The 12,920-nt window shown below is 39.1% G+C and overlaps 1 protein-coding gene across 10 annotated transcripts in view; it reads left to right on the top strand.

The window, feature by feature from the left end:
* The window catches only part of DMD (dystrophin), a 1,922,593-nt gene that overhangs the window by 1,750,083 nt on the left and 159,590 nt on the right, over positions 1–12,920 (top strand). For all 10 annotated transcript variants that reach the window (XM_019529123.1, XM_019529125.1, XM_019529122.1 and 7 more), the window contains one exon: positions 8,294–8,354. In XM_019529123.1, coding sequence (XP_019384668.1) covers positions 8,294–8,354 — 61 coding nt within the window. The remainder of the gene's footprint in view (positions 1–8,293; positions 8,355–12,920) is intronic.

The following is a 12,920-nucleotide window of genomic DNA, read 5'->3' on the forward strand; positions in this document are numbered from 1 at the left end:
CTTACAATCCTTTTGAAACTCTGGATGGCAACATTTTACTGCATGCAAGTAATTTTCAGTTTAGCCACACAAAGCTGACTACTAAATTATATGGGAGTAAACTATGTTGGATTTGAAAGGAGCAAAATCCACCATCCTTAGTCTGCAAGTAGGATTTGAACCAACAGGGCAGCACTCAGTAGGAGATTTCATTCTCCAGGGCTTCCAATCCTGAACTTTTCAAAGAAAACCAACTTCACATACAAAAAGAGAAGAAAAAGAAAGGAAATTGTAAAAGTACTGAGAATAAAAAGTAATCTTTATTGGATGTTTCACTTCACAGCTCTTGCCATTACTACTATCATCATCAAAGGAAAAATGATTTAGCAGCAGCAGTGGGCAGCAATTTTAAGTTCAAGACCTACTTAATGAGTGAAGCATGTTAAAAGTTGAAAGGAATGGTGCTGTATGCACATGCGCTGTGTCTACCATCTTTTTTAAAATGTCCCACCACTGCATTACTACTAATGCAAATTTACTTGTAATAACAAGAGTAGGGATAAATTGGCTGCTGGTAATTTTAAGAAAAATGCTAGCGTTGACATAGCGCAGGTGTTTTTGGAGAAAATTAATAGAACTGCATTCTATGGTTCAAGAGGCAGCATGTCATATAAATGATCAGTCCTGCTGTTTGCTGCTTTTTAATGTTCCTTTACATTTCCCTCTCTGAAAGAGGTTGACTGCAGTACAGCTGTGCAGAGCATATTGATAAATTTGATTCATGATGAATTAGAATTTACACAATGTTAGTGTTATGCAAGCTGTCCCTCCTGCAAATAATATTTTGCAGTGTAAAAGCCGTAGCATTCAGATCTCTAGACAAAATGATAAATTTCAGTAGTTCTGCTCACATAAAAGTCTGGGGGGGGGTTCCTCCCCTTCCCCCACCCTCATTTGTCACGGCATTAATAAGTTTTGATGATGGAGGAAGTTGTCCATTTAAAAAAATGTACAGACAATGAAAATATTTGATGGAAAATAGATATTTCCCCTACGTCACTGGATTTCATTTGGCATATCTCTAAAAATATATTACTTATTTTATTTTAAAGCAGTTGCTGTTTTTGGTAAAATGGCCTCAGTGTTTGGTAACAGCATTATTAGTAGAGTCATTTGTTTTAGTCTCTGATGGTAACAGGTTTATACATTACTGAGTATATCACAGATACTCACAATCTGTTCTTTGCTGTTAGATGAGTATTATGTGCATAAAATGTGGGGAGGGGTTGGTGCCTGCTGCATCACTGAGATATAAGTTGCCCCAGATATTGCCTCCTGTATCTGTTATATCTTCACTGAAACACCTTTGAAATGCTGGCACTGAAAAACCACTATGCTGCAACAGAGTTTAGCAGTGAAGTAGTTAATAGCATGCCAGAGTTGTCACTAGCTATAACTTGTGCTCATTTTAAAGCATATTCCTTATGTTTTGAAATATTAGGCGTACAAAGCAATGGGGCTATTTTCTGTATGTCAGAACTCATCCTGTTATGTTTGGCTCTATAAGACTTGAAATGTTTATCAAAGATATTTTTTTTTTAATTGTCTTTCTCCCTCTGCACAAAAACCACAATTGATTCAATGCAATAAAGCAATTTTAGAGATTTTCTTCTTAATAGGTTGAGTACAATGGACATTGATTATTAGACTTGTTAGTAATTTACAAACTTTTCTAAATTGGGATACATGAAACTGAACAATAGATACAGTAGTTGTCTAGCTGACAGTATCCTTTTTACACAAAATAGTTTTGTGTTTTGTTGTTGATCTGTATAACTGTGGCATCTGTGACAAAGTAAGCATTAGGCTGATTTTTTTCTTTTGAGGAACAAATGATTTCCGGAAATTTCTGCAAATGTTGTTTACCATTTGTAATGTGACCAATGAGTGCATTGTCTACATGGTAGCAATACATGGCTGAGTGTTATTGGTGAGAAACATTATCTTACAAGTTGGCCATAAAAAGACTTCAGCAGTTATTGCAGACATGGAAGGCCTCATTTACAATTCTTATGGAGCAACTCACTGTAATGTTGTCCCTTTTCATATGTTGAAATCTTTTATGGATAATCAGTCTGTCTTCAAAAGCATAAGGGGTAATATTAAAACATTGTGTTGTATGTTGGTGCAGACAGAGAAGAAATGAGTTTTTACTTGGATTTAGCAGTTGTAGAAATCAGAAAGGAATTTAACTGGACACCTCACTTAAATTCCTGACATTCTCCCCACATATACAACTATATGGGCTCAGAGCTGGGAGCAAATGGCCCCACAAAGCGCACTTTCTGTGACAGACAGGTGTTGATTGATGATTATTTCCCGTAACTTTTAAATCTTTTAGTCAATATATCCTGACATAAGTTTCTCAACTACACAGTGAGGCATTAAACAGAGGATCAGATTGCTCTACAGCATAACTTATCTCAATGACAAATGCGCATAATACTGAAATAAGCCATCTGTAAATCATATTTTATAGGAATGCCCTACCTTTCATTGCAAGGATCCCCAAAAAACTTCACAAATTACACAACCTTGTACCATTGACATGCAGCTCTATATATGGTAACTAGCCTTTATATAGCCTGCTATAACTGATTAGAGAAGGGAAATTTTGATTCAGCGTGCCATGAAGAAAGGTACCATGAGAACATTTTAACGTCCATATAGATTAAGAGTAGCTTGTTTCTAATGATATAAGCAAGCGTACATTTCATTGTGCTTAGTTCATCCATTTATGAAAACTGAAAGGGCAAGGCAGCTGTACACACACATGAGTTTGTGATTTACATACCTGAAAATGGTAGCATAACTAAGGGAGGGTTCCAGTTTTAGGGCAGGTGTGCAAAAAATAGCAGCTGCTGTCAATGCTGCAGTGACCCAGCCACAAACACTACCTTGTGCACTGCTGCTGCCCAGCGTATGGAACTGCCCAGCTAGGCCCAGCAGAACAGTAAGGGTGCAGACTGAAGTACAGCTCCCAGCTGTAACTCAGAACAATTTCTGCCAAGCGTTTTCAGTTACAGACCAAACAGAAGTTCATTGTTGGTTCCAGGGGGGAAGGGAATCTAGCTGTGGGCTGGGAGCATGCAGCCTGTTTCCCCTGGCAGTGGCCAGGGCTCTCTGCCAGGGCTTAATGTTTTCAGAATGAGAATGGGGAAAGGTAGTAGAAGGAGCTTGTTCTTGGGGCTTCCTAGCTGGTGCTGAAGGTGGGTAAATTGGAGCCCCTACTACCCTGGGGAGCAGGGGCTCCAAAATACTTGCCCCACTCTCCAGGGGAGGCTAACCCCCGCCCCCCAGACTGAATTCCCTCTTCTCCCTTTCACCCCTCCCATTCTGAAAACAGAAACCAGTTGGGAGCTCTGTAGACACAAGTTATAAAAGACACTCCATTTTGAAACATCCTTATCTGATACCTCATGCAATGCTGGGTCAGATTTTAACCTGATCGGCCATTTTAGAAGCTGTCTGTAGCCATGCAGTTGTGTTTGATCACAGCTCTAAATTGCTTACTATAGCCAGATCAGGCAAAAATTGTCACTTCTGTCTGTACCCTAACAGGCTTTACCGGAAGCCACAAATATGATAACTAAACAAATGATTAAACTAGTATTAAAAGAGGTGTGAGATTAAAAAATATTAGTAGCTGCATATTTGAACAAAATAATAATTATTAATAATTTATCCTCAGTAAAAGAATAACAGAAGTTGAAGTCAATGAAACTATTAGTGGTAGTCGTAGTAGTAGTACTGCTACAACTACTACTAATAGTTTAATTGACTCCAGCTTAAAATTACATACTTAAAATTATGTGCATATTAAGAACTTTGCTGAAATGTAGCTAGAATGGCCAAATGGTGAACATTACCAGTCTTGACTCAGAGTATATGTGTAATTCCAGACCTGAGCTTTGTATGGAGGTAACTTAAATGAAATTCTATAAAGGAAAACAGTCTGAAAATCACATGGTAGAACAAAGTGAGGCATGGTATGTTTTCCATCAAAATTGCTGTTACCCATAACTACTCTGAGATAGCAGATGCCAGTGATTTTCCCTGTACTTAGAATTGAAAACTTAAATTGAGGCCATGTCAGGGTGGATGTGAAGGTGGACTTTCTTAACAGTGTAGTCCATGAGAATAGTTTTTACATGTATTTATATTAGATCGGTTTGAACTGAACTTGGTACTGACTATTTAGGGGCACAGTTAACCTTTCGTAAATTTACATGATTTTCATGTATTATTTTCTTAGTGGTATAGCTACATTGAATATTTATGAAGTTATTTTTGAATTGCATCTATTACACAGCTAAAAATGATGCCATCATCCTATATAACTTTCTAGTCAGACCCCTGCATAGATTAAAATATTGCTGCACAGAAGCCCAGAACGCTGTTTTTAGTATATACATTCTGAATTCTGAAAATGCTTAAGCTGACCAGCATGGGATATGTTCACTTAAGTTGAACAATAACAGACAAGGTAGGTTTTAGATTTTAGTACATCACAGGAAGAAAAATAAAACTGAAAAGAGGCAACTGTTAAAATGATTACTAACATGTAGGAAAGCTAATGGACTGCAGAAAGATTTAAATCCACTTAAAAAAATCATTTTTGCCGTGCTATGTAATTTCAGTAGTCAACATTGCAGATAGCTGGTGTGTATGATAATGGGTTCTTATGCTATGTAGAACTAGAACAATAAACTAGTTCTGAATTGCACTTTGCAAATAGGGAGATCTCTATTTCTTGGGTACCACTAACACACAGGGAAGCTATCATGTTGTATAAAAATCATTTTCCAGAAAGTCTCCTTTCATAGAGTACTAAAATAGTCTTACCAGGAATTAAAGATATATGTCCACTACCTACACTGGCTTTGTGATGGATGGCAAACCTCTACTGGTACTCAGAGATAAGAAACAGCTGTTCTTAACGTTTGGGCTTATGCCAGAAATGTGATGATTATTCTCACAGCACAGTTGTAAAAGGTACCACATATTTTGTCAACGCAAATTTATGCAAGACTAGAATCATCCAGGAAAGCAAAAACTAACTATATTACAGACAGCCTCACAAAAATCTCTTGAAGGAGCACTAAATCCAATTATGCAGAACATCATAGAATTGTTTGTTATTTCTAAAGCACTTAGTTTTGATGAAAGCAGACTATCTGCTCTTGGTTTCTTTTTGTTGTTCTTATTTTGTTTTGTGTATTTTAATGGATCAAGAATACTATCATATCAAAGATTCTAGGATAATAAGTTACCACTGCAGAACTGTTGCCCAGGTTAATTCTGCTATGAAGGAAAAACACTCCCCTTCCAGATCGGTTGTAGTAAACCCATCCTAATTTTAACATCTTCTGTAAAGAAATCACTAGAATTTGCTTTCATTTTTATGGAATGTAGTTAAGAGGTATTGCCATTATGAAAGCTAAGGTTTGGTTTGGTGTAGTAGCTTACTAGCCTTTATGATAGCAGGAGGGAAAAGGGAAGTAATTTTTAATGCGTGATTTGGTGTCGGGGAGGTTATTATTTTAACTCACTGTTAGTCCCTAAAAGGCAACTTGACTCCTCAAATTAATGTCATTTTGGAATATCTTTAAATCCTTGAAAATACTGGCTCAGTAAACAAAGTATTTTAAAACCAGTTTATATACCATCCATTAGCCTTAGATAGGAAAATTAAAAACTAACATTGTCTAAGAAAGATAATTTACAACATAAATATGTGGGGTAAGAAGAATTATAGTTTACTAATTCTTATTTATAGATAGTACAAGGCATTTTGCATTATTAGCTTTGGATGTTTTTTGAAGCCAAGTGAATTGTAAAATGCATTATGCTTTAACATTAATTTATGCTGTAGATATTGGGAAGTTGGCAAATATCATATTATCATTAATATTGTTATTGCTACTTTCACCATTACTCCTGCCATCACAGACAGCAAAGCAACTCTGAACCATAGTGTTAAGCCAAAAATGTAGACTTTTGTGCTAAAATGTATGCAAACACAAAATAAAAGGATGATCCTTGCTATAAAGAATTTACAGTCTAAATAATGTACTGCAATGTATAAATATGCTTAATGATATGTGTATACAAATATGTACATATATATGCTGGAGCTTTACCTTCTATGTAAATATACATTATGCATTTCAAATACATGATCACATGATACTTTCTATAGGAGCCAACTTCACTGATATCCAAATTCTACTTTCCTTATTCACAGTGATTACTGCCTAATTTCATGCAACTTGAAAGTAATGCAGTTCTTCTGCACTAACTTGTTACTCAGCGTAAATAAGGATGGCAAAAGTCAACCATTTCAAGTGCAGGATGGACACTGTGTTGGAGGAAGTGTTTTGCCCTCAACATTCAGTGTGTGCAATTTCTCAATTGCACCATGCCATCTGCACCAAGCATTTATATTTACTGGGTATGTTTAATAGGCAAACAATATGAAAGTATGCAATAGGAAGAGAATGCATCAAACTCTTTCTCCATCTATGGAAAAGGCATCCATAATTTTTTCTGCAGATGCTGTGGAGTGCAAGGAGAATGAGTGATGGCTCTGGAAAGGTGTGTACTGATGGAGCTGTGCCATAACTCTTCAATCTATCTAAACTGTTGTTGCCAAATTCATTTTCCTTCCTATCTGCTCGTTCCCCCTTCCACCTTCCTCCCCTCTCTCACCCCCAGATTTTTCTTCACTATTTTCTCAGGGCCATCTAAATCTATTCCAAACTCTTTGCCCTCAGCTCTAATCTATATCTCATATTTCGTTACCTGTCATTCTCCTTTTCAGACTGGCACAAGTTCTCTCACGCTGCCCATCTATCTGATTGTTGTCTCCCTCATCTTGAGTTCCATAAAACCTTCCAGCCTTCTTTTAAATCCCTCCTCTTTATCCATTTATTTGCAGTCATGTCATGATGCTCTAATTCCATGTAACTATTTTAAAGTAGATGTTAGAACCTTTAACTTGTTTCATTCGTATTTTTTTATTGAGTTTCTTGTGTTTGGTGAGACACAGAAGGTTGGTGCATTGGTGGTGGATGATGTGGTCTTATTTAGCTGGTTAACTTTTGCAGTTATGTGAAGTGTGGATTATTTTTCATTTGTATTTTAAATCTGCTAAAACCCCTAGAGCTTTGAAGAGGCATTCTTTAAACATATACATCAAAATGAAAGCATATATGTGTTAGCAGTGTGATGGTATAATCAGGGATTAAAGTGCTGCACCAAACAGCTAGCTACGTTTTGGGTCCAGGTAACCATAACTTTCCTAGACAAACAGTATGGATCGTCATAGGATGGTCACATGGGCCAGAAGGTCTTCTGTGTAAAGAAAGGGGATATACCATCAAATAGAGATATAAAAAACATTACTGAGTATATAACATCTATGAATTGTTCCAACTTTTAGATTAAAGCTCAGACCACATAGCATTGGCTATTGGATAATGAATTTTCATTATTCGAAATGATGTCTTTTTTATTTAAAAAAAAAGTTTGCTATAAAAGACTTCCCCTCTACTGTAAGCTGACATTGGTTTTTAACGCTCTGCTAGTCTAGGTTGAGAGAATTGCTATTATGTAGTGCTATTCTCTTTTGGTTTTAACACTTTTGTGTGATCATGCTGGTATTTCTCCACTGCTTGCCATTATTGAAAGCCAATAAAACACATGCACATTTAATAATGTAGGAAATAAAAATGAAATTGGTCTCTACTTAAAACAAATAAACAAGAAAATAAACAACATACGGGGCTGGTAAGTGTCTTAGTTGAGCTTCATTCAAAATAGAGAGTAAACAAGGGTGTAATTTTGTTCCTAGAAGGTTGAAAACAGTGGATCAACTAGGAAACGGAAGAAAAAACACCAGAAAGCACAGAAAGCATTAGCAAGTGGAACCCCCTAAAAGAACACACCAATAAAACAGATAGGCTGCTTGTTCAGCTTCTTATCTCTTCTTTTAGTTTAGCAGTCAAGGAGGTTTTTGCATTTATCTTTGCAGCTGAATGAGTTCAATTTCACTCAGATTAGGACAGAAATTTCAGAACAGCAGGTTAATCCTTCCTGCCTTCATGGGCAACTGAGCAAAAAGACCCATATCAGTGTGGCCGAGTGTAAAATTGTAATTCTGAAGATTAATGTTGTCTTTCCTGTTTGCTTTGAACTTGACCTCCACATCTGTCTTTTATTTATTTGTTTGTTTGTCTGTTTCCTTTAACAGCTTCTGTCCAGGGTCCCTGGGAAAGGGCAATCTCACCAAACAAAGTGCCCTATTATATCAAGTAAGTATAAATAATATTGACTATGGCTATTTACAGTTCTTATTTCTGTGCTTTTCCTTATTCCATCTTAATGCAATTGTTCAAATTAAAAGGATAAAATTATTAAGCAATTTAAATAACTCTTGTTATTTAAATGGAAGGACAAAAGAAGCAATATTTCCCCTGAATACTACAGAAAACATCAGGGGATACCATTTAAAAAAAACAAAGCAAAACAATAAATGTGTGCAGGTATGATAAACCAAATTGCTTTTCATGCCATTACAAGGGTCACCTGAAACCTTTAATAAAGCGTTGGACCATATGATACCTCTTTGAATCTTTCAGATGTATACAATACCATGTGGGTTCTGGTTTGTGGACCAACTCTCACACCACTCATCTGGCCCAAGAGGCCAGAAGGTTGGCCACCAGTGCTTTAAACCATACTTAACACAATTCAATCCATCAGTGATTTATTGTTCTGCAATTTCCCACTCAGGTTGTTTTTTAAAGACTTGTGGTCTAAGAGGAGCTACTCTGTGTTTAGTGGTGAAATGTCCATGGAGGTTAAAGTGTTATACTGCAGGCTTGTATATCTTCATGGAATTTAAGTCAAATCGGTGTTCATTTGTTCTTTCACATAAAGATCATCCCAACTGTCCAATATAGACAGCAGAAGGGCACTCTAAGCAGGTGATGGAATATATGACTTCAGTAAAGGAGCAGTTGAATGGACCTCAGATGTTAGAATCTCTGTTATAATGTGGTCTTTGTTGATGAAGGGGTACAACTGGACCCCCTTCTGGAAAATGACGACAGTCTAAAGGTAGCCCTGGGGGACAAGCCCATCTCAGTTTATAGACAGCCTACCAACCTCAAACAGTGCCTTTCCAGCCTAATTCCTAGACGTAGGCCAGCAGCAAAGTGGAGATGTTGTTGAGGGGAATGTAAGACCAGATAATATAACATGTAGTAGTGCAGCATATATCAAATGTGTTCACTGATGTCCTAAATTTTAATTTTGCAGATTTTTATATCAGTAAAGAATATTTGTCAAAGGAAAGCTGGAGAGGTGGGTTTTTTTGTAGTTGAGGAGGAAACAGTTAAGTCTTTCAGGCTAGGGACAGAGTTTACAAATAAACCAGTTTAAGTTATTGGAAACTGGTTTAAACCTGTAACAAAACAGAAGTTCATTGCACATAGACCACTTTCAAAATGGCTGAAATGGATTTAAGCTGGTTGAATGTGGTATCAGACATAACTGATATAAGTTAAAATTGTTTATGGAACTTCTGTCCCAGACCCCTTCCTAATTTCAAGTTAACTCTCAGTACCCCAGGATGCTTTGCAGCTGTGGGCTGTACTGTTTGCTCCAACATAGCCAGGTTGGCCCTGCCACCACCTGCCACTAAAGCCTTAGCTCCCCAGCCTGCTTCCTGCCTAGGTCTGTCAGCCCAGAGGGATTGGGGGCAGAGGAACAGACCTCCATGCCTCAAACCTCCTAGCCCTGGGCTGTACTGCAAGGGAAAGAAAATACCCTGTGATGGTGACTTTTTGCTCCCCCCTCTGCAACCCAGTGAGCCAGGCAGGGATCAGCTTAGCCCTACCCTGTCCCCACCCTCTGCCTCTAAGCGTGGGGACCATACCCCTTCGCACTCCCACCTGGCACTCACTCTCACAGCCAGGTTCTTGGGGTGGAGGGGAAAGCCCACACTTGGGAGCTTTTCACTTGCCCCTCTGCAGCCAGGCTGGGATTAGCTCAGACCCATCCCTTCAACCATCTGCCTCCGAGGAGGGGAGAGGCAGAGTGTGAACATACCCACCCAGGCAAGGTCTGCCCAGTGTGGGATGGAAAGCACCCATTGGGGGGCTTTTCACCTCCCCCACAGCTTGAGCTCAGCTGGGATCACCTTAGCCCCACACCTTCCCCAGCCCTCTAGGGTGGTAGGGGCAGAGGGTGAGAACCTCTCCCCCACATTGGTCCCCCCAGCCAACATCTGCCCTGCACAGATGGGAAAGCACCCACTGTGAGGGCTTTCCACCACGCCCCCACGCAGCTCAAGCCCAGTTGGGATCTCCCCAGCCCCATCCCTTCTTCAGCTGTCATGTCCAAGAGGGGCAGTGGGGGCAGAGGGTGGAATGCACTACCCCTCTATACCCCCATGCCAGCCTCCCCCAGCCCAGGTCTGCCTGGTGCTATCCTGGCTCAAGCTGTGTAGGGGTGAAAAGTCCCCCTGGTGGGTGCTTCCCTCCTGTGCAAAAAAGACCCCAGCTGGGGAGGAGGGCACTATCGGTGGAACAGTAAACACGTTCTCCCCTCAATCCCTTCCCCCCTACCTGGTCAAAGCCGATGGCTGGGGAAGAGAAGGGAAGGGAAGGGGGTTGGGGTGAGCCCAGCCCAGCCCAACTCAGAGCTGGTGGTGAGGGGGAAGACCCCTGGTGGGTGTTTTCCCCCTGCACCCCACAGACCCTAGCTGCCAATTAGGCCTGGGCTGCCACTGAGCTGGGTTCATCAGCCTTAGGCAGCCTAGCAATGAGCATAGTGCACATGAGCACCCCCAGGCTCTTGTCCTCGGCCATTGCAGACTTCTATCTTGGCCTTCCAAACACTGAATGTAAATTCAGTTTGTTACCGGTTCCATCTAGTCAGCTTAGGAAAAACTGTGAAGATTGAATCGATTTTGCCTCTGGTTTTTTAAACCACTGTACTTAGCCTGAGTCAAATATGGGATTTTGACTTCCTGGAAGCAATTAAGGGTTTTGGAATTATGAAAAGGAATGGATCTTCTTCCCATGGCACTATCCCATCTTCAGGTGACTTGCAGTTTTTGGTGGGAAAAATGTAAACTCATATCTCACTAATCACAATTCTTCATAACAACCACAGCCTCCACTGTATTCCTCAATCTCTCTCTCACTGTCTGCCACTGCATCCAGCAGCAGCCGTAGTTGATGAATGTCAAATGCTTATACTAAAAATGATAGGCCATATAATAAATTACACTTTTCTCTGTCCTTATTAGTTTTCAGTGTTAACTCCCCATTACTTTTCCTTCCATTTTGTTCATTTGATTATCTTCTCAACTGTTAAGAGTTTGCAACAAAGCATATTTTTAAATAAAAACGTAAATACATCAATATGTTGCACAGGAACACCTTTAGTAAAGACGCGTGGTGGAGATATTTCTGAGTCCTGCTGACCTCCCTCTTCCATGTCTTCCCTCCTCCAGCTTTCAGACTACCCCTGTTTAGTTAAAAGTTTCTCTTTTCTTTTTTCTTTTAATGTCCTTGCATACCATTTTCTATTTCCCATAGCAAAGCTACCTCTTTTTGCTTAGCTTTCCAGCTTTAAGTCTTTCATTTTATCAGTCTTTGAATTATTGTTTCTATTATGTTTCTTTAATTCTTTACCAGAGCTGCCAGAAAAGTCTAGCAGGTATTTAGGTATTTCATAACATTTATATTTCCTTTTCCATATTAAACCAAAATGCCCACACTTCTCATACCTCCTTTGCATATGTGCAGACAAAATATTTACCCAACTTCAAACAACTGGCGATGGATGTGGGCAAGTGCTTGGTGGAAGGCTTACCTTAGTACAACCAAATCTGGTATAATTGTTTTCTCTGTCTGCTCTTAACCTGCCACAAGGGAAACTAAACTGTAGTAATTTACCCCTGAATGAAAGAGTTACACTAGATTAGCTGACCAAGCAGTGAGTCGTTGTCCCCCAATCCCTTTTAAATGGTGTAATTATATTCTCTGCATGCTCTTTGTTAACGAAATTTGCTGCATTCTTTATTCTTTTTGTGTTTTATCAGTTTTCCCCTTAATGCTTGGATGTTTTATCTCATCAATTTCACATTTACAGTGACACAGCATTTGATAAGACCATAAATCAAGCAGTACTTAATGCTAAATCCCCAGCAGTAACATTCTGCTATTAGGTAACTCCAAGCCTTTGATTTTGATAGTTAAAACTTACACAAAATGAGTCTACAGCAACTAGTTGCCACTAAATTCCTCTGCAATCATTACATTTTTCATAATTCAGCTTCTTGGAGGTTGCCTTGCTCCTTCCAGCTTCTCATTTACTCTGTTTGAGTATAGATTTCATTGCCACTGAAAATATAATCACCAACAATGTACAACCTGTTACAACTGTTTTTCCTACTCTCTGCCATTTTGTAGTTTCTTGGCCTAGTGTCAGCCTCATGAAAATTGCAGTATAATGGCTTTTTACCAACTGCTGCATTCTGTTAGGATTTTGTTCACCTTTTTATGTGGTGAGTCCCATATGGATAAGTCAAACTGAGCCAACAGTTAAGACTCAACTAGCTTGCTTCCTTAATGAGCTGAAAAATCATATTTCTGTGTTCCAGGCTATCAAAAGAACCTTGTATTCCAAAATAGAAAGTGGATGCTCTGCGCTGCCTACTGCATACTTGCCCAGTCATTACCTGTCTGTCTGAGGAGCTGCATCTTAACTATTGGAAACCTTTTTCAAAAAGGCACTTTACTTAGCTTTAGTTTTTCACCCTTCCTTTGGGCAAACATTGCCCATTCTGTTCCTCTCAACCAACA

The sequence above is a fragment of the Crocodylus porosus genome, unplaced genomic scaffold, assembly GCF_001723895.1.
Source record: "Crocodylus porosus isolate Cpor-Errol unplaced genomic scaffold, CroPor_comp1, whole genome shotgun sequence".
Classification (NCBI taxonomy): Eukaryota; Metazoa; Chordata; order Crocodylia; family Crocodylidae; genus Crocodylus; species Crocodylus porosus.